Source organism: Myotis daubentonii, chromosome 19, assembly GCF_963259705.1.
Source record: "Myotis daubentonii chromosome 19, mMyoDau2.1, whole genome shotgun sequence".
Taxonomy (NCBI): domain Eukaryota; kingdom Metazoa; phylum Chordata; class Mammalia; order Chiroptera; family Vespertilionidae; genus Myotis; species Myotis daubentonii.
Window position 1 is genome coordinate 26,459,500 of NC_081858.1, and position 23,105 is coordinate 26,482,604.

At 61.9% G+C, this 23,105-nt stretch overlaps 1 protein-coding gene across 5 annotated transcripts; it reads left to right on the forward strand.

The window, feature by feature from the left end:
- Positions 1 to 289: 289 nt before the first annotated feature.
- Positions 290 to 23,105, forward strand: SMTN (smoothelin). Of its 5 annotated transcripts, XM_059676730.1 has the most exons (21): positions 292 to 451; positions 2,037 to 2,167; positions 7,125 to 7,273; positions 7,658 to 7,751; positions 7,844 to 7,922; positions 8,019 to 8,116; positions 9,039 to 9,371; positions 9,459 to 9,531; positions 10,095 to 10,154; positions 10,234 to 10,746; positions 10,933 to 11,105; positions 14,118 to 14,270; positions 14,355 to 14,430; positions 15,531 to 15,695; positions 15,788 to 15,850; positions 16,067 to 16,133; positions 17,241 to 17,414; positions 17,635 to 17,752; positions 18,303 to 18,454; positions 19,358 to 19,523; positions 22,776 to 22,915. In XM_059676730.1, exons 2-20 carry the CDS (start codon positions 2,117 to 2,119, stop codon positions 19,500 to 19,502), a joined length of 2,736 nt encoding a protein of 911 aa, XP_059532713.1. In that variant the 5' UTR covers positions 292 to 451; positions 2,037 to 2,116; the 3' UTR covers positions 19,503 to 19,523; positions 22,776 to 22,915. The 5 variants fall into 5 exon arrangements, with proteins under 5 accessions (XP_059532714.1, XP_059532715.1, XP_059532713.1 ...); XM_059676729.1 differs by lacking the exon at positions 19,358 to 19,523 and having other exon boundaries at positions 22,776 to 23,105; XM_059676733.1 differs by lacking the exons at positions 292 to 451; positions 19,358 to 19,523 and adding an exon at positions 12,948 to 13,040 and having other exon boundaries at positions 22,776 to 23,105.

Sequence of the window (23,105 nt, forward strand, 5' to 3'; positions counted from 1 at the left end):
AGGAGGGCTGTCCCGAAGGCGCCGCGACGCGGGCGATCGCGCGCCTCTTACCCCGGCGCTGGGCGCCCTCCTGGACTTTGGCGCAAACTGCGTCCTCCGGCCGATGCCCACGCGACCAGCCGGGCCCCCGCGGCCGAGGTCCCAGGACTACAACCCCCGACGCTACTGGTCCGCGAGGGGCGTGGCCGGCAAATTGAATTTCCCCAATGGGGCACGAGGGTGGGCGGGACCCTCCCCAGGGTTGGCTGGCGCGGCGGGGCGGGGCGGGGCTGGCCGGGCTGCTGGCGCGGCTGGACAGACAGCCCAGCCAGAGTCCGGAGGACGGTTGCGGAGCGGGCCTGGGATCCCAGGCGTCACGCCTTCTGCCTGACACATTCCTAGTCCGTCTGTCGGATCCTGAACCACCTACCCTGACCTGAGCCCGCGCGCGGCTGGCGAGCCGGACTGAGAGGTGGGTGTGCGGACCTCCGGGTCCCGGAGTGGAGCCGGGATCTCTGGGCGTGGGTTCTGGGACTCTCAGACCTGGGAGCCCCCGCCCGTCCGCGGGGCTTCTAAACCCTGGGATAAGGTTCGGAGGCCAGGAGGCTCCACCACCTCCACTGGGCGGGTGTGTGTGTGTGGGGGGGGGGGGGGCTTGCAGACACTCCGGGGAAGTCCCCCACAATCGCCACGAACCCAAAAGTGTGCGACAGAGAGTGTGGGCCAGCAGCGGGAATACCTGAGGAAAAGGACTTCCTACAATCCCCTGGAAGCCCTAGATTACGGATTAGGGACCCCTGCCCTCAGAAGTCATGGACGGGGGGAGACTCAGAGTGTCCACAGAACCTAAATCTGGTGATGGGTGGGTGACACTCTTGGGGGTGCGGGGTTTACCCCAAGGTAGGTAGATAAGAAGCAAGGACTCCAACAGAGGGAGGGTGGGAGGCTGACATCTGTGCGAGCCGACAGGGAAGGGAAAAGCCAGCAACTGGAACTGGCAGGGTCCAGCGAAACCAACAGTGTTGATTGGGACCCTGCCCACCACCCCCAGACCCATTCACCGGATTGGGTGACTCAACAAGTGACTGTTCTGGGGACCGGGAAGGGTTGAGTGAGGGATGAATCAACAAAATGGGGGAATCCTGGGGCCATTTCGGTCCCCATACATTAACTAAGCACCAGGCTGTGGACCCTCCGATGCCAGAAAAACATTGGGGCTGCAGGAGGGAGGAACGAACTGCACTGGGGGGCTGGGCCAGGATGTAGGGAGCCCCCCTGATGGGTAATGATGGGGCAGAAGGGGGCTGTCCTGAGTGCCCGGGGGCACTTTGGAAGGGGTCTTCAGAAGCCAGAGGCGGCTCAGATTTTCCCCCTACCCTCTGGGTCTTTGGGATCCTCCTCCCCTCCCCCCTGGGGCAAATCCCGGGTCCCCTCTAATCCTCAGTTTGTCTAAGTCCAGAGGTTGGCCGGGTCAGTTTCTTAAGACCCTTCCGGCCGGGGAATTGGATTATAAGTGTGTGAATTTAGCAAAAGGAGCTGGGTGCCTGGACCCCTTGCTTCAGGGCAGTTGGCATCAGGGGGACGGCAAAAAGGGGAGGCGTGGAGAGGGGTGTTTACAGAGGGCTGTCCTTGGGAATTGAAAGACAGGGTGTTACCTTCAAGGCCTAAGTCACTGAAGGGAATGAGAGTGGCAGTAACAGCGAGGACTTGGATGTGGGCTCAGCCCACAGCCAGAGGCTGAGCTTTTGGGGGGTAGTGGAGCTGGACAGACCCTGGGGATGGGTGGGTGGGGCAGGAAACTGTGGAGTCTGGCGAGCACCCCCTGGTGGTGATCACAGCTTGGGTGGGCCTTGCTGGGGCCCAGCTTCTCAATCCAGTACACTACTCTAGCGCAGAGGGCAACTCCAACCAAAAGCCACATCACAGGTAGCAAGGATAGGACAACAACGAATGATCATGGGTAAGAGGAGAAACTTTACCTATAAAATGGGAGGGGGGATGTGTGTGAGGCACTGGAAGAGACCCCCACAGGCCTGACTTATGTCTGTCCCCTGCAGAATTCCCTGAGCTGGTGTTAGGTGCCACAGGCACTGAGGATCTCACCAGGAGGGGACGCACGGAGCTAGGGGCCAGCAAGATGGCGGACGAGGCCTTAGCTGGGCTGGATGAGGGCGCCCTGCGGAAGCTGGTAAGTGACCCCAGTGTCCCCCATGTGAGGCCAGAGAGGCAGGGCCTACTAGGCTACCTCTCAGTGGACAAGAGGAGGTGATGGGCAGTGGGGAGCAGAAGGAAGGCTCACGGGAACAGGGCTAGGCCTGTTCCACATGGTTGATGCAGAGGCCCCTGTGGCATATGCCTGTCCGTGCCAGGTGCTGAGGCCTGATCCCGCCCAGCCCCCAACGGCTACCACCTGTTTAAACAGTAACTTGCTCAGGACTCACCCATATGCAGCCACAAGTGTGGGGAGGCTAGATGGGGCTCTTCCTGGCAACAGCCTGGGCAGTGCCCACCCCTGGACGCTGGCCCCATGATAAAGCAGCAGACGTGATTAATAATGCCAGGGCACAGCAGGGGGGGCAGGCTGGGTGCTGGGCACACCATCTCCCAGAATGGACACAGCAACTCTGAGAGCAAAGAGGACTCTGCCTCAGAGAAGTGAAATCACCCGCCCAAAGGCACCCAGCTGGGAAGAGGGTGTGCCAGGATCCAAACAAACCTCCAGGGGGACCCTGGAGAACCCGGAGTCCTGAGCAAGTCAACGCCGGAAGAGCCTTATGAGCTGTGACTTCTAGTCTGTCATTTCTCCACTCTGAGCCTCAGTTTCTTTACCTATAAAATGGGAGGGGGGAATGTGTGTGAACCCAATATCTAGGTCTGAGAGTTGGCAGGGGGATGGAGTGAGGCATGGGTTCAGATCTTGAGGCGGAAGGGTGGGTCCAATCTATCCCCTTTCCCCAGCTTCTTCCCGAGTACCCTAACCCCTGTCCCACACCCCACCACGCACAAAGAGGCCGAGGGGCATTACAACAGGCCGAGGGGCATTACAACAGGCCAGGCATGTGCCCACCAGCAAGGGCAGAGAGCAGCTGAACTGGATGAAGGACTAGAGCCCCATCCCTCCAGCCCCTGACCCTTGTCCGGGGAAGAAATTAAAGATTTACCTTCCCTGGGAGAAGGCAGGTGACCCACCCCACTGCTTCACCATCATTCCTCTGGAAGCAGGGGATGGAGCCGGCCAGCCCAACCCAGCCCAGCCACTGGGCAGTGCCCAGCCGTTGCCAGGATCTACCAAGGCCTGTGTGCCCTCAGACCAGCAAACACCTTAGACTCGCCAGGTGTTTGCCAGCGCCGCTGCCCGCCGCGCGCATCCTGGAGGGGATGGGCTGGGTTTCCAAAGGTCAGTTCGACCTCCATTCAGGAAGTCGCACTGCTAATGGAGGTCGGAAAGGCCGAGCCTCCCAGAGAGAAATCCAGGTCCCCGCGCAGCTCCACCTCTAGGAGTTCCCTCCGGGCTTTGGGCTTCTCCAGCCGCCACCCCCTCCACCCGCGTGGGATTTGGGCGCCGGAAGAGTTTCAGGGAAGCCGCCGCGTGGCTGTAGCCGGCCTACCCCCGCCCCCCCTCTCCCCGGGAAGGGACTCCTAGGACCCCGCCCCTCATCCCTGGACCCTGAAGCCGCCCGAGGTCTCTGCCACCCGGGCCGGTGCCTCCACCGCGGGGCGCGCGCATAGCTTCTCCCCGAGGGTCCCGCCCCGCGCGCCGGCCCGGCCTCGGCGGCCTCGTGGCAGGAACGGGGGCGTCCCGAGCCGGACTCCTCCCCGCCGGCCCGGGCCTTATAAGGGAAAGCTGGCCCCCGCCCCGGCGTCGGGCCGATTCGGGGACCCGGGAGCCGCTTCCGGCCTGGGCTCCCGCACATTCCTGCGGCCGGGCGGGGACGGCAGCTGGATGGGGGCACCTAAGGACGCCGTGGTCTCGGGTTCGAGCTCGGACTCCTTCACTCACTCACTAGCAGGGAGGCCTGGGGGAGCTGCTTGCAATCTGTGAACCTCGGTTTCCTCCCCGTGGCGGAGGCTATGAGAGCAGCCGGGCCCTGCTGCTGTGGTTCAGTGGGTAGAGCGTCAGCCTGCAGACTGAAGAGTTCCGGGTTCGATTCTGGTCTAGGGCATGAATCCCCAGCCCCAGTTGGGGAGCGTGGGGGAGGCAGCCAATCCATGTGTCTCTCTCTCCCTCCCCGCCTTTCCACTCTCTCTAAAAGAAAAAAAAAAAAATCAATGGAAAAATGCCCCCGGGTGAGGGTTAACCAAAAAATAGCCGGTATCGCGGTATTTCCCGTCTGCCTCCCCCTGGGCGCCTAGTGCGGGGCTGGGGGCGGGGCGTGAGGCTGGCTGGGGGCGTGGCCTTGGGAGGATCGGCGGCTCGGGAGTCTGCGGGCCTCCAGCGCCCCCTGGCGAGGCCTCGCTCCACTGCCAGCGGGTCCCCCAGATGGGAATGAAGGAAGGCCCAGTGGGTCTCCCCGCTTGTGCTAGTGGGGAGACGCCAGGGCCTGTGGGGTGCCCCCAGCAGCGAGGGCAGAAAGGACCCAGAGGCCCGCCCCCTCCCCAGGAGGAAGCGCCCTCCTTCCTCCCCCGAGAATTTCACAGGGCAGGTTCGGAAACGCCCCATCCCTTTCCCCTTCCCCCTGGTGGACAATGGCGCTTTGTACTTCCTTCCCTCCCTCCCACGCCCCCTCCACACGCAGCAGTGGGGCCAGCGGGGCCCCCAGTGCAGGACACACAGCAGGGACACTGTGGGCGGATCTTGGCCTCCAGGCCCAAAGGAAGGGTCATGTTGGAGGGTGGCCAGTGGAATGAAGTTGTTCATCCCCCAGCCCTGCCCTACCCACTTGTGGGGGTGGGGGGGGGCCCTCAAACGGAGGCCCCCGTTTTCCAGATGAGGACACTGAAGTTCCCAGGTGTTGCAGAGGTGGCCAACTTTGGGCTTTTTTTCAGAGACAAGGACCCCACCTCTGGAGGTCAGGGCTTTGGGAAGGGTGACCCAGAAGACAAAGGGCTAGTCATTGCATCTAAGCTTACTTACCTCCGCATTGGGGGGGCTGGATCCGCTCTTTTCTGGCCCCCACCTCCAAGTGTACCCCAGAGGGCTCTGTGCCTGAGGCAAGGCCAGGACTGGGAGATGGGAAGGTGAGCTTCATTCTCCCTCCCTCTGCTATAATAGCCCCTCCCCCTTAGACCTGTTACAGGTATCTCTAGTCCAGGCTAGAAGGGGACCCCAACACAGTGTCAAGGCCCTCAAGGTACCCCCCGTGGCAGACAGACCCCAGCAACACACCTATCCTCAGCCCAGGGCAGACCTGGATTCAAATCCTGGCTCAGATCATTTGACCATAAGCAAATCGCTTCTCTTACCGGATCCTCAGTTTTCCCATCTGTCAAAGGGGAGTAATAAAGTGCCAGGGTTTCTGTGAGTTTAGGACAAGTGAGAGGCTCAGCACAGGATCCAGCATACAGATTCTTCATAAATATTCCTGATACCTGGGTGTCTTGTACTCATTTGCCCTCAGTTCTCCCTCCTCCTAAGCGTCTGGGGGGTAATGCTCACTGCAGCCAAAGCTGTGGCAGGTGCGGGGGGGGGGGGGGGGGAGACTCGCTGTCCCCATCCCCACCCACCGCCCTGAGTGGGAGGCATTGTTGCATCGGGCCCATGAGAAAACCAAGACACAGAGGTTAAGGACATGCCCCTGACCACCACGCCAGGACCAGACTGCTAGAGTCCGCTGGGAATTCCGGCCTGACCCTGACCCTCCAGATTCCCAGGAATGTGGAGCCTGAAGGAACCCGAAGTGACTCTGTCCCAAGGTTTCACCTGCTCTGTTCAGATTGGGACAAGTGAGCTCATGGCTCAGTTGGGCCAGCCCACACTCCCTGCTGAAACCTCCCCCCCACACCCCATCTGGCTCCCCCATGGAGCAGGAAAGCATGATCAGGGAGGAGGCTAGAAAGGAAGGTGGGTAGAGGGCCCTACTCCTAGGGCAGTGATGGCGAACCTTTTGAGCTCGGCGTGTCCGCATTTTGAAAAACCCTAACTTAACTCTGGTGCCGTGTCACATAGAGAAATTTTTTGATATTTGCAACCATAGTAAAACAAAGACTTATATTTTTGATATTTATTTAAATGCCATTTAACAAAGAAAAATCAACCAAAAAAATGAGTTCGCGTGTCAGAGATGACACGCGTGTCATAGGTTCGCCGTCACTGTCCTAAGTGATTTGGGGTGGGGGCAGAGGAAATCACCCGGACTGTACTTGTTCCCATTTGGCTCAGACCCACACTCGAGGCTTATCTCTGCCATTATCTTCCTGGGGGCCCTGGGGCAAGCACCGTGGGGGGCGGGGGGAGGCCACACGATTGGCTGACTCTCCCCAGAGAAGGGAAGGTGCCCTTTCCTAGACCTGGTTAGACCAGCCACCCCAACTTCCCAGGGACTGAGGGGGTCAGGAGCCTGTGGGAGCACCTGTCGTCCCTGGACACCCTGGGTGAACCCTACCGAGTGCATGCACTGGAGGGTTGGCCCTCCCACTCTGGGCCCTTTCACCCCTTCAGTGGTGGCGAGGCCTGGCCAGTGCAGGGAAAACAATAGCCCCTGCCTCAGTTTCCCCATCTGTCCAATGTGGGTGAGGCTGCCACCCCCCGGCAGGACTGTGGTACTTTGGGGCTAGACAATGGGAGTCTCTCTTGCTCAGCTGCCTGAGTCAACCTTTCTTCCCCAGGGACACTGTTAGGGGCCCAGAGGATGGCCTCCCTCCTCCTCCTCCTCCCATAAGTCCCTGGCTCTCAGGGGTTTGATGAGTGGCTCTGAGAGGCAGGAGTCAAAGGAAGGCGTGCCTGGCTTAGCACCTGGCCCAGGTGGCCAATTGCTGGCTGCCCACTCTGTGAATCATGGCGGGCTGTCCAAAAGCCCAGGCTTTGTGAGCTGGGCCTCCCCCAGACCTGCTGGGTGGGTGGGCGAGCGGGCACGTGACAGGCCTGGGGCAGCGGGTGTGGAGACAGATCACTCATTGTGCCACAGGCCGAGCCGTGGGCAGCTGGTGCCCGCCCTCCGCCCCTGGCAGCCAAAATGACCTGCCCCTCGCCCCCGCCTGCCCTACAGTTGGAGGTCACCGTGGATCTAGCAGAGCGGCGGCGCATCCGCTCGGCCATCCGGGAGCTGCAGCGGCAGGAGCTAGAGCGAGAGGAGGAGGCCCTGGCATCCAAACGCTTCCGTGTTGAGCGGCAGGACAACAAGGAGAACTGGCTGCAGTGAGTGTGTGTGTGGGGGGGGGGGCGGGGGGGCGTGGACATGCAGGTGCGGGGAGCATGTGCCAGGGCTCAGCTCAGGTGGTGCAGGCAGGCACATGGGTGTGAACATGGCAGTACAGGCGGAATACACAGGGATGTTTGTGGGCATGGACTACATGCCAGTCATGGTGTCCCGGCCACGCCCATGTGGACAGCATGTCTGAGTGTGTGACATTAGTGCTCACATCCACGGGCATGCATGCACCAGCATGTAGCCAAAGGGTTTTCATAGCTCCATGCCCCTCTGCCAAGGTTCTGGGTACCCTGTCCTGGCCCCTGCCCTCAGCCCACATCCTCCATGACCTGGCCATGGCAGTGGGAGTGACGGGCCTGCTATCCCTGCAGCTCTCAGCAGCGAGAGGCCGAGCAGCGGGCTGCTCTGGCGCAGCTGGCAGGGCGGCTGGAGTCCATGAACGATGTGGAGGAGCTGACCGCGCTGGTGAGGCCCAGGCCAGGGCAGGGGCTGGGGGCAGGGCAGGTGAAGTCCTGGACTCCATGGCCCAATCCCTGTGGCCCGCCTCTCACCCACAGCTGCGAGGGGCCGGCGAGTATGAGGAACGCAAGCTGATCCGGGCTGCCATCCGCCGAGTCCGGGCCCAGGAGATCGAAGGTACGTGCCCGCCCTGGCCCCCCACCCCCACCCCTCGCCCCTGCTGCCCGTAGCATCACCCAGCCACTCACCTGAGAGTTTCCCTCTCTCCCTTAGCGGCCACCTTGGCTGGGAGGTTGTGCGGTGGGCGTTCCAACAGTGGCTCAAGAGAGGACAGCAAGGGGCAGGCCGCACAGAGGCTGGAGCGGTGTGAGGTAAGAGGTGGCCAAGGTGCGAGGAGGGCCCAGGGCCCTGTGCCCGCAAATGCCAATAGCCCAGAGCACCTGCATCTTTGCTAAACTGGTACTTGACTGAAAAGGGCCCCCAGCAGTGTTTGGGGGACACTAGGAGTCTATCTCAAGGCTCTGCCCACTCTCCCAGGCACCCTCTGGCCATATGTCCCCCCTCCCCCACTTCCCAGTTGTCTATACCCAGGCCTTCCCCCCAAAGCCAGCCTGCCCGCACTGCTCCCAGGTTCCTGTTCGTCTCCCATTACCACCCTCATTGACCTCCCCGCTGGCTTTCCACCCTCACGCCAGCCATTCGGCCTCCACTCAGCACACAGGGGATTCCCCCAAAATGCAATCTGAACCTGGTACCTCCCCAGCTAAAACCCATCTTGCAGCTGCCCCTCCCCCTCCAGACAGCCCACATCCTTACCTTGGCCTATAGGGCCGGCATCGCGGGCCCGAGCTGACTCCTGGAGCACTGTTCACAGAGTGGACTCTGTTCTCCAGGGCGTGTGGGGGAGAGGTCAGGCCATGAAGGTCGCCTAAGTGGCCAGCAGAGGTGGCTGGGTCCCTGGCAGGACACCCACCCTCCCCCATGACTAACCAGGCGGAGGCCAGTGTTCAGGGACCTCCACTCCAGGGATCGAATGAGTCTGGGAGTCCCCTGTCGGTTCTGGGCCGGCTGTCCCCACCCCCTGGCATTTGGATGTGGGTTCTCTGAACTGCCCGTGACTAGGCAACACCAGGATGTTGGGAAGGAGGGTCAGGGCTGCCCGTAGCGTGCCAGTGCCCACGCCGGTGCCAGTGGGTCTGCGGGAAGCCGTGCCCGGCTCCTCTGCTTTGCATGCCCCGCCCTGAGCACCTGCCAGCCGGGGAGCCTTGGCTGCATCCTGTGGGTCCTCCGCAGGCGCCAGAGCCAGAGGGACGGGAGCAGCGGGCAGAGGTCCCAGAGCCACCCCCCGAAGTCACCAGTCGGGATGTGACCACCGTGACGCTCCTGCTGCAGGTGCCCCCTGGGAGCACATCCAGCTCCCCTGCCTCACCTGACAATTCCCCCCCCGCCGCCTCTCCTGAGCCTCCGCCTGCGCCTGCCGAGACCCAGGGCCCTGCCGTTGAGGCTCCGCATAGCCCTGAGCCACCCCCCAGCCCACCCAGGGCCGCCAGCCCACCCACGGCCGCCAGCCCTGAGCCCCAGGAGACTGCAGCCCCCCACAGCACTGAGAGACAGGAGGTCAGCGAGGTGAGTCTGGATGACGGCGAGGGATGCCAGGCAGGTAGCTCCTTGGTCTGGGAGTCAGGCCCTCCCCATGCCATGTCTCCCCTACAGCTCCTGCCTGGCCCCACAGAGCCCCCTGCGGCCCAAGGCCCCACCAAAGGCCCTTCCAGCACCAAGAGAGCAGGTGAGGATCCCAGCAAGGGGAGCCGCAAGCATCTGCCTTCCCTCTCCCTGGCCTCTCTTTCCCTGCCTGGGAAATGGGCTCTTGTGCCTAGACAGCTGCAGCCTCCTCAGGTCCAGGCAGTCCCTGACACTCCTCCCACTGCCCCTGAGGTGTCCCCCTCCTCCCACCCATGGCCAGAGGCCTCCCTGCAGCCTTGAAAGGCAACGGGCCTCGGGCACATTCTTTTCCCCAATAAGGGAGTGCGCCCATCTCCCAGCTGCAGCGTGGGCAGTGCTGGCCAGAGGGGGTGTCCTCCATCCCCATCTGCAGGGAGGATGTGGGCATCTTGCTCCCGCCCAAGCCTGGCCCCAGCCCCCGGGAGTGTCCAAGTCATCCTGGGGTCAGTGCAGGAACCGGGGGGGGGGGGGGCTGTAAGAGAGAGGCCAGGAGCTGTGGGAGGTGCAGGGAGGGGTTGGGAGGCTGCAGACATGTACAGGAAAGGGCTATGAGAGGTGGACCCCCATCCACTCTCCTTTCCCTTCCCCCATGTGGCTGCTTCTGCCTCCTGATACCATCAAACCCAGCTGGACCCCACCCCAGCCAACGCTCCGTGCTCAGCCCCCGCCAGCCGGCCCAGAACCGAGGTACTGCCTGTTCCACTACCCCAGGCTCTGGGCAGTCCCTGTGCCACCCAGCCACTGACAGCCCTCCTGCCCCTTCTAGAGCCCACCCCTCTTGCCAGTGGACCTCCCTCATTCCAGCGGGCCGGCTCCGTGCGGGACCGCATGCGCAAGTTCACGTCTGATTCTCCTATGGCGCAGGATGGCCCACCTCGGGCAGCCCTAGGTCCCTCGACCCCCGCAAGGCTCCCCGGCTCCTCCCACGTCAGCACCACCCCTGCCTCCTCCTCCAGCCGCTCCTCCGCACGGAGCTCCAGTGATACCTCCTCCCGGTTCAGCAAAGAGCAGCGAGGAACAGCCCAGTCCCTGGCCCAGCTTCAGAGCTGCCCCCAGGAGGAGGGCCCCAGAGGGCGGGGCTTGGCTGCCAGGCCCCTTGAAAATGGAGCAGGGGGGGCCGGGGCCTGCTCAGAGGAGCCCGGTGCCCTGCTGCCCGTGGCTGTCGGCACTGCCGAGCCAGGGGCCAACATGAAGACGACATTCACCATTGAGATCAAGGATGGCCGTGGCCAGACCCCCACAGGCCGGGTGCTGCTGCCCACAGGCAGCCAGAGGGCAGGTAGGCCTCCCCGCGGCTGGAGACGAGTGCCTGCAGCTGCCCAGCCCTGCACCTCGGACAGGTGCTGCGGCCAGGGCTCAGGGTGTCTCCAGAGGGGGGTTCTGGGAGCGAGGGGGATGTCATCCACCGGGGCTGCCGCTGTCCTCACCGCCCCCGAGATCTACAGTAGCCTCTCTCCCCTTCCAGAACTGACGCTGGGGCTGCGGGCACCCCCCACCCTTCTCAGCACCAGCAGTGGGGGCAAGAGTACCATCACCCACATCAGCGGCCCTGGGACACCGGCCCGGCTGGGCACTGTCACTCACGTCACCAGCTTCAGCCATGCCTCTCCCGGTGGGCAAGGAGGCCACAGCATTAAGGTGAGCCCTTCCTCACCCCTCCACCATCACCAGCCACCTCACAGAGACTGCTTCCGGGTCCAGGGCTGGAGGGTTCCTCTACCCGCTCCTCTCCCACGGTGCACGTGGGAAACTGAGGACCAGAGAGAGAAGGCGGCTGCCCACAGGCCACAGCCAATTGGTGGCACAGCTAAGGCCAGACCCTCGCCTCTCACCCACGAGATGTCTCAGAAAAGTACTCTGTTTGCCTTAAGCTCCCCACATGCTGATCTCTCATCCTTCCTGCAAAGTTGGTTGGTTTGTTCCTAATGAACAAACGGGAAAACTGAGGGGCACAGGCGTGCCCCCTCTTCCTGTGGCGGGTCCTACCCCACACTGGACCTCAGCTCTGAGGTTCAGAGCTGCTCATCTGCTCATCCAAGATCAGCCTGGCCCCGTAGAAGATTGGAGATTAGCGATTAGCATCTGCGTCAACATTTCAGGGGGAGGGGGTGCTGGGCAGAGCATTGAAGGGGGACAGATAGGCAGCGGGGGCGGGGGGGGCGCCAGTCAGGTGAGGCAGCAACCTAGCAGGTGCCACGGGAATTGAATCCCTTGCACCCTTCCATTATTCATCCCCGAGCCCGGGATCAGCTGGCTGGGGGCTCCGCTGGGGAAGGAATCCCCAGCAGGCCACTCGGCTGCCCAGGTAATGCCCTCCGTGCTGCACCGGGGACTGAATGGGACTTGGGCGGAGGTGAGGTGGCTAAAGCCAGCTTTGGGCCTTCTCAGGGGTGACCGGGAGAGGGTGGGAAGGGTGAGAAGGCAGCCTTCCCCCATGGAGCAGGGATGGCTGAGGCCCTTGGGGTGGGTGGGGAGTGTCACAGTGAGCCCTGGGTCTGATACCACCACCTCGCCTCAGTTTCCCCGTCTAGAACCAAAGGAACGCAGATAAGGCGCCTATAGTGTACTTGCTCAGAGTCTGTGGTGGATCCAGGTGCCTATCTCAGGGAGAAGGCACCTGCTACAGCAGGTTGCTCAACATCCTGCCTCTATTTCCCGCATCTGTTCAGGGCTTTCTAAAGCAGCATGGCATGAGGGCAGAGCGGTGCGAGCTCTGGAGTCCAGCAGACTGGATCCTCGCAGCTAATGCACATAGAGGCCCAGGCAGGCCCCTCCCGTGCTCCTGGCCTCAGCTGTCCCACCCGGGGGCCGGGGACCCTGGCCTCGGGCACCCTTCCCAGCCCATGCTCACTTGCTGGGCTTCGGGTGTGATTTCTGCAGGGCCGGGGCCAGGCCTAGCGTCCAAGTGCTGAGGCGGGCCACCCCTCCCCCAGGCCCCCTCCACAGGCAGCTCAGAATAGGTTTCTATTTGGGCTGCAGCCCCAGCTGGCGGGTGGAGGGCTGGGAGGCCAGCAGGGGCGGGGCAGGCCCACTGCCCTTGCCTTCGCCCTCGGACCAGCTGCAAAGACTCTGACATACCAGCCAGAGGCAGCAGTCCCGGCCACTGTCCCCATCGTCACCCCACCATAGAGCCCCGCCAGCACCATGCCGGGGGTCCCGGGGCCTGCGTCCGAGCTGACCGCAGCCCTGGAGGAACGATTGAGCCGGGCCTTGGAGGAGCTGCGGGCCGTGGCTGAGGCCGGCCGGGTGGCGGTGACCCAGGCAGCCGAGGAAGCCGTCTCGGCCGTGGAGCCCGTGGCCCGGGCCACGGAAGAGCTGCGGGCAGAGACGGCAGCGCTGAGCCGGCGGCTGGATGCACTGGGCAGGCAGGTGGAAGTGCTGAGCCTGCGGCTGGGGGTCCCCCTCGTGCCCGACCTTGAGCCTGAGCTGGAGCCCAGTGAGCTGCTCCTGGCCGCCACGGACCCCGAGGCCCTGTTCCAGGCGGCCGAGGATGCTGGGACCCCGGTGGCCCACCCGCCTGCCTTCAGCACCCGCCGCCGCTCCTCTGCTGGTCCTGCCCACAGCAGCAGCCTCGTAAGTCCCTATGGGCCGGGGGGGCGGGGAGGCTCCGAGCCAGGCTCTGCTTCTGCTCAGTGACCTTAGGTGGGCCACCACCATCTCTGAGCCTCAGTTTACCTATCCGTGCAAGGGACTGAGGCACGAATGCTCTAAGACGGAGGCGAGAGGGTATCGGGCTCCTGGCCCTGAGGCACTCGTGGTGGCTTCCCCGGCAGCCCCTGGCCAGGGCCCAGCCCCCAGCTTCACCCCCACCTCCTGCCCCAGCCAGGCCGAGCCTCCCTGAAGCAGCTGCCACCTCAGCTCTCCTTACCCTACAGCAGACAGCGAGGCCCTGCCAGGAGGGGAGGGGCTGTGATCTGGGCTGGGGACTTGTGTGCAAGGGGCTAGGGAGATGCCCTGGGTTGAGGCTGGAGGCCCCTCAGAGGGTGGTTCCCAGTGGGTGGCAGAGAGGACTTGGCTCTGGGCAGCCCCAGGCAGACACCTGGTCGGGAGCCTATGGGCCCTGGTCCAGCCTCCTCGGTGTGTATTGAGGGGGAGCGGGGGGTGTAAGTGCCGGGGTGGAATGTGCTGCCTGGGCACTGGCCCAGGAGTTCCCAGGCCTTGGAAACTGGCAGGACAGAGCACAGCCTGCCTAGGGCTGGCAATGAACCAGTAGAAAGAACTCAGGTTCAAGCATTAGGCTAGTTTTAGCTCAGGCCCCGTTGCTGCATTGCGCTCATAGACAAGTCATTCAGTTGCCTTGAGCCTCAGTTTTCCCTTCTGATAAATAGGGACAGTAGCCCTCGCTGGTTTGGTTCAGTGGATAGAGCTTTGTCGGTCTGCAGACTGAAGGGTCCTGGGTTCGATTCCGGTCAAGGGCACATGCCCAGGTGGCGGGCTCCATCCCCAGTAGTGGGCCCAAATCCTACGACAAGGCTCTCAGTGCCTATTCCCTGAGCCTGACACCAACATGGCCATCCTCGGGCGGGCAGTCTGGCTGGCTAGTGGCTATTTCCAATGCTGTGCCAGTAACCCCAGGACCTGGCACCGTGTCCATGGGGGCCATGTTGGTTTCAGCCAGTCCCCTGCTTAACGTCCATGCCCTCTCCCCAGATGGAACCAAAGCCAGCAGAGCCCCCCTCTGCTGCAGTGGAAGTGGCCAATGGCACTGAGCAGACCCAAGTGGACAAAACACCAGAGAGGCGGAGCCCACTGAGCACCGAGGAGCTGATGGCCATTGAGGATGAGGACATCCTGGACAAGATGGTACAGCCAGATCCGGTGGGATGAGGGGGGCAGGGGCAGGGACCAGCAGCACCAGGTGGGCAATGACCAGGGCTCTGTCTGCAGCTGGATCAGACGGCGGACTTCCAGGAGCGGAAGCTCATTCGGGCTGCGCTACGTGAGCTCCGACAAAAGAAGAGAGGTAGATAGCCAGCTGCCCCACCAGATCCAGCTGCTCCCTTCCCCTGCTGCTCCCTCACCCTGGAGTCCATTCATGGACACACCAGCTCAGTAACCGCCCTACTGTACACCCAGCTGTTCCTTGGCCTCCTTTCCCCAGCTGCTCCCCTCCCTAGCTGCTTGTCTCCCCCCCCCCCCCCCCCCCCGTCTCTCCAGTTACCGTCCCCAACCAGTTTCTCTTCTCCTTCCTAGACCACGTTACTCTCTCTCCCAGCTACACCTCCTTAGGTCCAGTTGCTTCTCTCAGTCCTGTCAACCACTCCTTCCCTGAACCCAGATACTCCTTCTCCCAGCTGCTCCTTTCTCCTTGAGGTCCATTGATGACCACCATAGTCTCTACTCCCACCCAGCTTCCCCTTCCCTGGGCAAAGCTACTACTTCCTCCATGAACCTAGCTGTTGTTTCCCTCGGATTCTAGATCCATGTGCTTCTCCAGACACTCTCAATGACTCCCTCTCTGAGTCTAGCTGCTTCCTCCACGGCCCACTGATGGCCACTCAGCCTCTGTCTCCACCCACCGACTTCTTCTTTGGGCCTAGTTACCCGTACCTTTGCCACCTTCTCTCCCAACCACTGTTACCCTGGATCAAATCGCTTCTCAGGCACCTCCAATTTCTCCCTCCCTGGATCTAAATATTTCTTCCTCTAGCCCTCTCCTCCCGGTTAAGACCCATTTGAAGGCACACTCAGCTACGGCCCTCACCCAGTTTCTCCTTCCCTGGACTCTGCTCCTCCCTAGATCTAGATACTCCCTCCAGACTCAGCTACTGAGTTCCCTAGGAACTCCCATTTTTGGATCCAAATACTCCTCCTGTGAGTTCAGCTCTTCCATATTCCCTTGTTTCTTCTTGAGCCCATCACCCCCATCCCACACGCCCCCCACTCCCTGCCAAATTATGGCTACTCCCTCACCCCTAGCCACTCCTTTACCCCGTGTCTTCAGTATTTCTAACAAGTTGCCCTCCCCCCCCCCCCATTTTATGTGCCCTGTGTGCCCCTGCGTGTGTGCTGTGTGGGTGATGGGTGGCCCTTCCGGGCATGCACGGGGCATCCCCTGCCCAGACCAGAGGGACAAGGAGCGGGAACGGCGGCTGCAGGAGGCGCGGGCCAGGCCAGCGGAGGCCCGGGGCAACGTGGCCACCGAGACCACCACGCGGCACAGCCATCGGGCAGCCGACGGCTCAGCTGTCAGCACTGTCACCAAGACCGAGCGGCTCGTCCACTCCAGTAAGGAGCCAATCGGGGCTCAGGGCGGGGACACGCTTACCTCCCTGGCCCCTGTGCCGCTCACATCCTTCCTCTTGTCCCTGCCCTTCCAGATGATGGCACACGGACAGCCCGCACCACCACGGTGGAGTCGAGTTTCGTGAGGCGCTCGGAGAGTAAGGCTGCCCGGCGACGCCCTGTGCCTACCTGCCCGCCCGCCTCCTCAGGCTCTTCCTTGAACTCTCTCTTCGTATTTCTGTCTGTGTGTTTCTCTGTCCAGTTGTCATTTTCTCTTCTCTGCCTGTGGCTACTGCCATTTCTCCTCAGACCTCCACCCCATCTCTCCACGTCCAACCCGGGCCTCACCCTGCTCTTGTTCCCTTTTCTTGCAGATGGTGGTGGCAGCACCGTGGTACAAACCAAGACCTTTTCCTCCTCGTCATCCAAGAAGATGGGCAGGTGAGCACAGGTACCCACCCCCAGACCTCAGAGAAGTCAGCATCACAGGGACCTCACTGCACACCCATTCTACAGAGGGGTAGACTGAGGTGCTGGGAGGTAATAGGCTAGAGTAAGAATCAGACCGCTTCTGCTTGCCTTGTAGTCTCACCTAATCCTCAACTGCACCACAGGGGAGGCCAGAGACTTGTGCTCCGGGTCACACAGCTCTGAGTGGCACCAATAGCACTGAACTATCTGCCACACTGAGCTGCCTGGTGGCATTGCCACTTCCCGGTGTCAGCCGACCACATCCCACGTCATAGAGCACCCGTGAGGGAGGGGGACAACTCTCTATCTATGTTACAGAGATGTCAGGGCTGATAGAAAGCAGGGACAGGAATCAGGATTCAGGCTGGGAACCAGAGGGGTCCAGGGACTGAGTCAGAGAGACCTGGGTCCCCCAGTTCCTGCGCTGTCCGCCAGGCCCTCTGGCATCTGAGGACTGGGTCCTCCGTTTCCTCATCACTAGTATGAATGGGAAGGGTCCCTCTCTTCTCTTGTAAAGATTTAAGTGGCACATAGGAGAGGCTCAATAGACATGCGGTATTATTCTTTTTTAACCCTCATCTGAGGGTATTTTTTCCATTGATTTTTAGAGAGAGTGGAAGGGAGAGAGAGAGAGAGAGAGAGAGAGAGAGAGAGAGAGAGACCGATGTGAGAGAGACACATTGATTGGTTGCCTCCCGCATGCCCCCAACCAGGGCTGGGAGCCTGCAACCTAGGTACGTGCCCTTGCCAGAATAGAACCCGGGACCCTTCAGTCTGCAGGCCGACGTCATGAACTATTGTTATTGTTACCGTTACTATGATGCCGATCATCATTAGTTGATGTCCAAAATCTGAACTCACCTGGAACTTAACACAATCAGCCTTCTCAGAGAACTCCCTGGAGGCCAAGTCTGTTGTAAAGAACTTGGCTCCCATCTTCTGTTCGTTTGCGCCTCAGTGTACTCCTCTGTGAAATGGGTGTGATGAGGAGGCCTCCAGTGTAGGGTGTGGCCTGCGACCTGGCGAGTCGGGTTTGAGGCTTGGGAGTACCCTAATAGTCGCCTCCCCACCACCCAGTATCTTCGACCGTGAGGACGAGACCAGCCCGCGAACCAGCAGCCTGGCTGCGCTGGAGAAACGCCAGGCCGAGAAGAAGAAAGAGCTGATGAAGGCGCAGAGCCTCCCCAAGACCTCTGCCTCCCAGGCGCGCAAGGCCATGATTGAGAAGCTGGAAAAGGAGGGCGCTGCGGGGTGAGCAGCAGAGGGCGGGGGCTGGGGGTGGGGCCTGGTGACCACAGGGGTGGGGGGTGGGCAGCGGTGGGCGGGCCATACACGGTGGTGGGCGGGGCCTGGAGGTCAAGAAAGGCAGAGCTGAGGCCCAGTGGGTAGGCTGACGACCGGTCCCCCTATAGTCCTGCGATCCAGATCCTATACTGCCCTTCCCTCTCCCCCCACCCCCACCCCCCTGCAGCAGCCCTGGCGGACCCCGTGCGGCGGTACAGCGCTCCACCAGCTTTGGGGTGCCCAACGCCAACAGCATCAAGCAGATGTTGCTGGACTGGTGCCGAGCTAAGACGCGAGGCTACGAGGTGAGCCCCGTGAGGCCAGGCCAGGCGGCGGGCGGCATCCCCAGCCTGCAGCTGGGCACCTGCCTCTTGGCAGAACTTTCTCACCGACCTGTACCGTTCGCTGCCACCGTGCTTGGCAGTGAAGATGGGAAGCCCTCTCTCTAGTCTAATGAGATGTGGCAACAAGCTCAGAGAGGGCACAAAACGCGCCCTAGATTCCAGAATGGGCGATTAAGTGGCAGGGCCAGCCCCTAACCCTTGGAGTCCCCTCCTCCTTGCTCTCTCTGGGGGGCACTGGGCAAATTTCTATTAAGTAAAGGAAGGAGTGATGGGGACATGGCCTTAGCTGGGTGGTGCTGGGCCCCTTGGTCGCGCTGTTCCTATAAGTAGCAGCCGTGGGAGTGGACAGACTAATTGGGAGGAGGCTCATGTTCCCACTGCTCACCTGCTGTGCAGCCTTGGACAAGCTGCGGGCCTCTCTGATCTCTAATGCCAAGATCCTGGGGGTAGAAGGGGCCTGGGGCGGGGGGGGGGGGCGGGGGGGTTGACGGCTCCTCCCACCGCCCGGTAGCACGTGGACATCCAGAACTTCTCCTCGAGCTGGAGCGACGGCATGGCCTTCTGCGCACTGGTGCACAACTTCTTCCCCGAGGCCTTTGACTACGGGCAGCTCAGCCCGCAGAACCGGCGCCAGAACTTTGAGGTGGCCTTCTCCTCCGCCGAGTAAGTGTGGGCCTCAGCCCTGCTGGTGTGGCTGGGTGTCCGGGGCTCGGCCTCTGGGCCAGGCCTAGCTGCTCAGAGGCCCCCCCGAAAGCTGGCCGGCTGCACTGTCAGACAGTGGCTGACCCGGTTCCCCAAGAAGCCCCTGTCCTTCTCCACCCCGCCCACCCGATGCCGAGTGTGCCAGGTGCCCGCCGGAACGAAGGAGCCACAGGCCCGCCTACCAGCCCGGCCAAGGCCCACCAGGTGGCCCTGTCCATAGCCCCTCCATCCTGCCTCTGCCCCCTTCTCCCTTTCTCTGTCCTCCTCTCCTTCCCACTATCACCAGAGCTTCCTGCTCCCACGGGATCCCGGCTGGAGATTCCAAAAGGGGGCTCCTGGCCCGGGCACCGTGCCCGCCCAGCCTATATAGGTGTTGCCAGAGGCTTATATAGGAGATCAGCAAGCCCTCCACTTTGGAATCGTTGCCCCGTCTGCTCACCTCACCCTCAGCACCCTCTTCCATCTGTCTTTCTTCTCTGCCTTTCTCTTTCTGGTTTTCCTCTCACGCCTCCCTCACCCCCCCTCCCTGGGGCACAGCCCTCCTCTCCAACCTGGGGCGCCCACGTCATCGCCCCCCACCCCGCGTCCCCGCTTGCCCCAATAGTTCTCTGCACCTGTGACTGGTCTGGCCCCCCCACCCCTGTCTGCATCGCACACCATTAGTGACGGGTAGTGAGCGGCACGTCCACGATGGGGTGGGGGCATGCGGGGGGCTGGCAGACTGCGGCACTGAGAATGTAACTGAACTCATGTCTCTGTGTATGTGTGTGTCTCTCTGTTCTACTCCCCTCTCTCTTCTCTGCCTCTCCCCCCTCTTCCCCCCCCGGGCCCGGTCTCCCTGCCCCTTCCCGGCCCCCTCCCCAGGACCCATGCGGACTGCCCGCAGCTCCTGGACACAGAGGACATGGTGCGGCTTCGAGAGCCCGACTGGAAGTGCGTGTACACGTACATCCAGGAGTTCTACCGCTGTCTGGTCCAGAAGGGGCTGGTAAAAACCAAAAAGTCCTAACCCCTGCTCGGGGGCCCCACGGTGAGAAACGCCTCTTCGCCCGCCCGCCTCGCCCGCCGAAATCTGCTCCGTGGGGGCACAGAGAGAGGTCTGGGAGGGGGGTGGTAAAAGCAGAGGGGCCCTGAGAAGCGCCAGAAGGAGCCCTAATTAGGCAGTGGTGACCCAGGTGAACAGGACTGAGATGGAGGAGGCACAGGAGGGACCCTGGGGAGGCACCTGGCCCAGCCTGCAGGTCCGGGACAGCTTCCTGAAAAAAGCGCACACGGGGTTGGAATAGGAAGGACAACGTTCAGGCTAAAGGAGGGAAAGGGAGCCCCAGACAACGGGGTGAGCCTATGTCCCGGGCTGGGAGCAAGAGATGGAGAGCATGGCACCCCCGGGAAAGAACGGAAGTTTAATCTGGGCATGAGGGGAAGGTGGGGGCCATGGTCGGGAGAGGAACTTCCTCCTCCTAAGGACCAGAGTCATCGAAGTTTTCCAAACAGGAGGGATGCACAGGGTCTGGTTGGCATTCTAGAACAATCCTCGAATGGGGGATGGGGAGCAAGGGGCTGGACTAGATAGCTGGAGAAGCTTAATGAGAAGTAGGACAGGCTTCTTGATGGAACCAGTTGAGGAGGCAGAAGTGGGGGGAGGTCAGGGAAGCCTCCCAGCCCTCCAGTTTGGGCACCGGAGACTTGGGGGTGCCATGCTCCATGCTGGGGAGCTCGGGACCTTGGTCTGTTTGACGGGAAGATGTTCCTGGTTGGGGTCCTGGATCCCTCAGCCAGCTGCGGCATTTCCTCTCTGGTCACCTCAGCTCAGGGCCACAGCAGAGAATTCCGGTCCTGAGAGGACTGCCCATTCCAGACCAGCTCCAAGGGGGGGAGGGGCGGGCTCAGAGAGTCCCAGGGGGCTTAGGCCAGGGCCAGGCCAGAAACTGGAGCTCCTGACCCCTCCGCCCCCCTCCTTAGTGGCTCTTTACTTTGCCCCATCACTTTTCCTACCCATTTTGTAAAGAAAAGAAAAGACAGAGACCCAGAGGGAGCAGGGGGATTGGCCGAAGTAACGTGAGTCAGGGACAGAGCTAGAGGTGCACTCAGATGCCCCTCGGGGCCTGGAGCCATTGCGGGGGGGCGGGGGGTGGGGGAGCCCACACGTGCACACAGACTCAGAGAAGCTGCGCAGGTGAGGAGAGGATGGGCTTGGTGCTGTCCCCAGGTCATATATGGGCTTGGGAGCTGCTGCCCAGCAGGCTGGCCTGGAAGGAGAGGGGCCAAACCCGGCCAGGATCCAGCTGGAAAGTGTGACTCAGCTGCGTTGTTGCTCAAATTGCCTGGTGTTTGGCCTGTCACTAGGGCAGCTGGAGCCCTGAGCCGTGAGTCCCAGTGTCAACAATGGCTTTATAAGGTCTCCAGGGAAGACACCAGGGGTGGGAAGGAGTTCCACATGGGGGGGGGGGGGGTTGGGATCCCTGGGGAGATAGCCACAGCTGGGAGAAGAGACAGAAAGAGGCTGCCTCCCATCATAGTACAGCTGGGAAAACAAGCCCACTCTGGGGCAGGGCTGACCCCAGGGGCACACGGCGCATCACCCACAGAGTCAGGAGCTTCTCCCTCATCCTAAGTGTTTCCAGAGTTTCAAATGAGGTCGAGAATGACTAGTCCGTGGCTATAAAGATGGGGAAACTGAGTCACAGAACAGGGCAGGGCTTTGTCTAGCATCCACAGCTGGTCAGGAATAGAGCCTGGCCAGAAGCAAAGGTCGCCTTCCTCCCAGGCTGCTTCTCGGAGGGAGTGCAGTGAGCTGGGCGCAGGCCTCAGCCCTGCCATGGTCCCAGGTTTGACCTTGAAGACACAAGAAAGGAGGTGTATGGCACCCCCGGGAAAGGAAGTTTAATCTGGGCATGAGGGGAAGGTGGGGGCCATGGTCGGGAGAGGAACTTCCTCCTCCTAAGGACCAGAGTCATCGAAGTTTTCCAAACAGGAGGGATGTACAGGGTCTGGTTGGCATTCTAGAACAATCCTCGAGCGGGGGATGGGGAGAAGGGGCTGGACTAGATAGCTGGAGAAGCTTAATGAGAAGTAGAAGGACAGGCTTCTTGATGGATCCACTTGGGGAGGCAGAACGGGGGTGGGGGTCAGGGAAGCAGCCCAGGCCTCGTTATAGGCACTGGGGACTTGGGGGTGCCATGCTCCATGCTAGGGAGCTCAGGACCTTGGCCCTGTGGTGTCTTGGGAACAGGAGCACTTCCTGCCCGTATGCCTTCCCGGCCCAGGGAAACTCACTCAAACCTGGCAAGTGCTCACTGTACGCCAGGCCAGGGAAACTCACGCAACCCTGGCTGAGTGCTTACTGTACGCCAGGCGTGGCAGATGGGAGGGAGAAAGGCAGAGGCGGACTTGCTCTGGGAGAGGAGGGAAGGGGGAACCAGGGCACAAACTACAGCCTTAGAGGTTTGAGGCTGTTGGTTGCTTAGTAGCTGCAGCCAACTCACCCCAGAGTAGGGCGAGGGCTCCTGCTGTAGGGAAGAGGGGGCTCCAGGCAGGTGCCAACACCCTGGGCCCCATCAGGCCTAGCCCTGCACTCAATGGGGCTTAAAACAAACGACTCTCAGTGATTCGGTCTCTCTGTCAGTAAAGAGCGCCAACACTCTGGAAGATGGACAGGGGGTGGTCCCGCCCCCTGAGCGTGATGTAGATGGTCTTGTCTATATTGATTGGAACCCTCATCTGCCTTCCCGCCCTACCAAAGGGGGTAATAAGGGTTAAAGAACTGCCCCTCCCCCTCCAACCCACATTCCTCCCTGGCCATCTCTCAGAGCAGGGTTGTGCCCTGGGGCAAGGACAGGGCTTGGAGGGGTGGTGTGCCTTCAGCCCTGCAGGAGGTACCAGGCCAGAGAACTGGCACTGGGGCAGGCCTGGCTGCAGGGAAAGATTTGCCAGGGGAAGGCCCCCAGGGTGCAATGGCCCTGGCGTGTGCCACCAGGGTGAGCAGAGGGTGGCCCTCCAGAGAGAAGTGGGAGGGGTCTGTGGTCGGGACCTCCCCAGGGACGGGGGTAGAGACCTGTACCCCGCACCTCCCCCTCCACCAGCCTGGCCTCCAGGCTTGGATGAGTGGAGCTTGGGGCTCCCTGCCTTCTTGGAAGGCTTCCCCCCCAACCCCACCTTCTCCCTTCAACCACAACGGAGAGTGGAAGACCAGCAGGCTTTGGCAGTGAGCAGACCTCACAGTCGGGGCTTCACCCCTAGAGCCCCCGCGGGCGCTGACCGCCACCCTGTGCCCCTCCCGCAGGATGCTGGTAGACTGCGTGCCCCTGGTGGAGGTGGAAGACATGATGATCATGGGCAAGAAGCCCGACCCCAAGTGCGTCTTCACCTATGTCCAGTCGCTCTACAACCACCTGCGGCGCCACGAGCTGCGCCTGCGCGGCAAGAATGTCTAGCCTCCCGCCCGCACGGCCTGGGCCCGTCCCGCCCGCGGCCCGGCCAGCCGCCCCCACCGTCCAGGCACCCTCCCTCCCCGCCCCGTGCGCCTGCCGCCTGCCCACCGCTGCCTGGTCTGTCGCCACCCCCTCCCCGGCATACACAAGCAGCGTTTTGATAAATTATTGATTTTCAAGGA

Excerpts from the sequence above, each read along its gene's own strand:
- SMTN (XM_059676733.1), top strand. The coding sequence starts at position 2,117 with ATGGCGGACGAGGCCTTAGCTGGGCTGGATGAGGGCGCCCTGCGGAAG. Across the intron at positions 10,747-10,932 it reads CACAGGCAGCCAGAGGGCAG|AACTGACGCTGGGGCTGCGG; the intron begins GTAGGCCTCCCC and ends CTCCCCTTCCAG. Across the intron at positions 11,106-12,947 it reads AAGGAGGCCACAGCATTAAG|GCGGCCGAGGATGCTGGGAC; the intron begins GTGAGCCCTTCC and ends GCCCTGTTCCAG.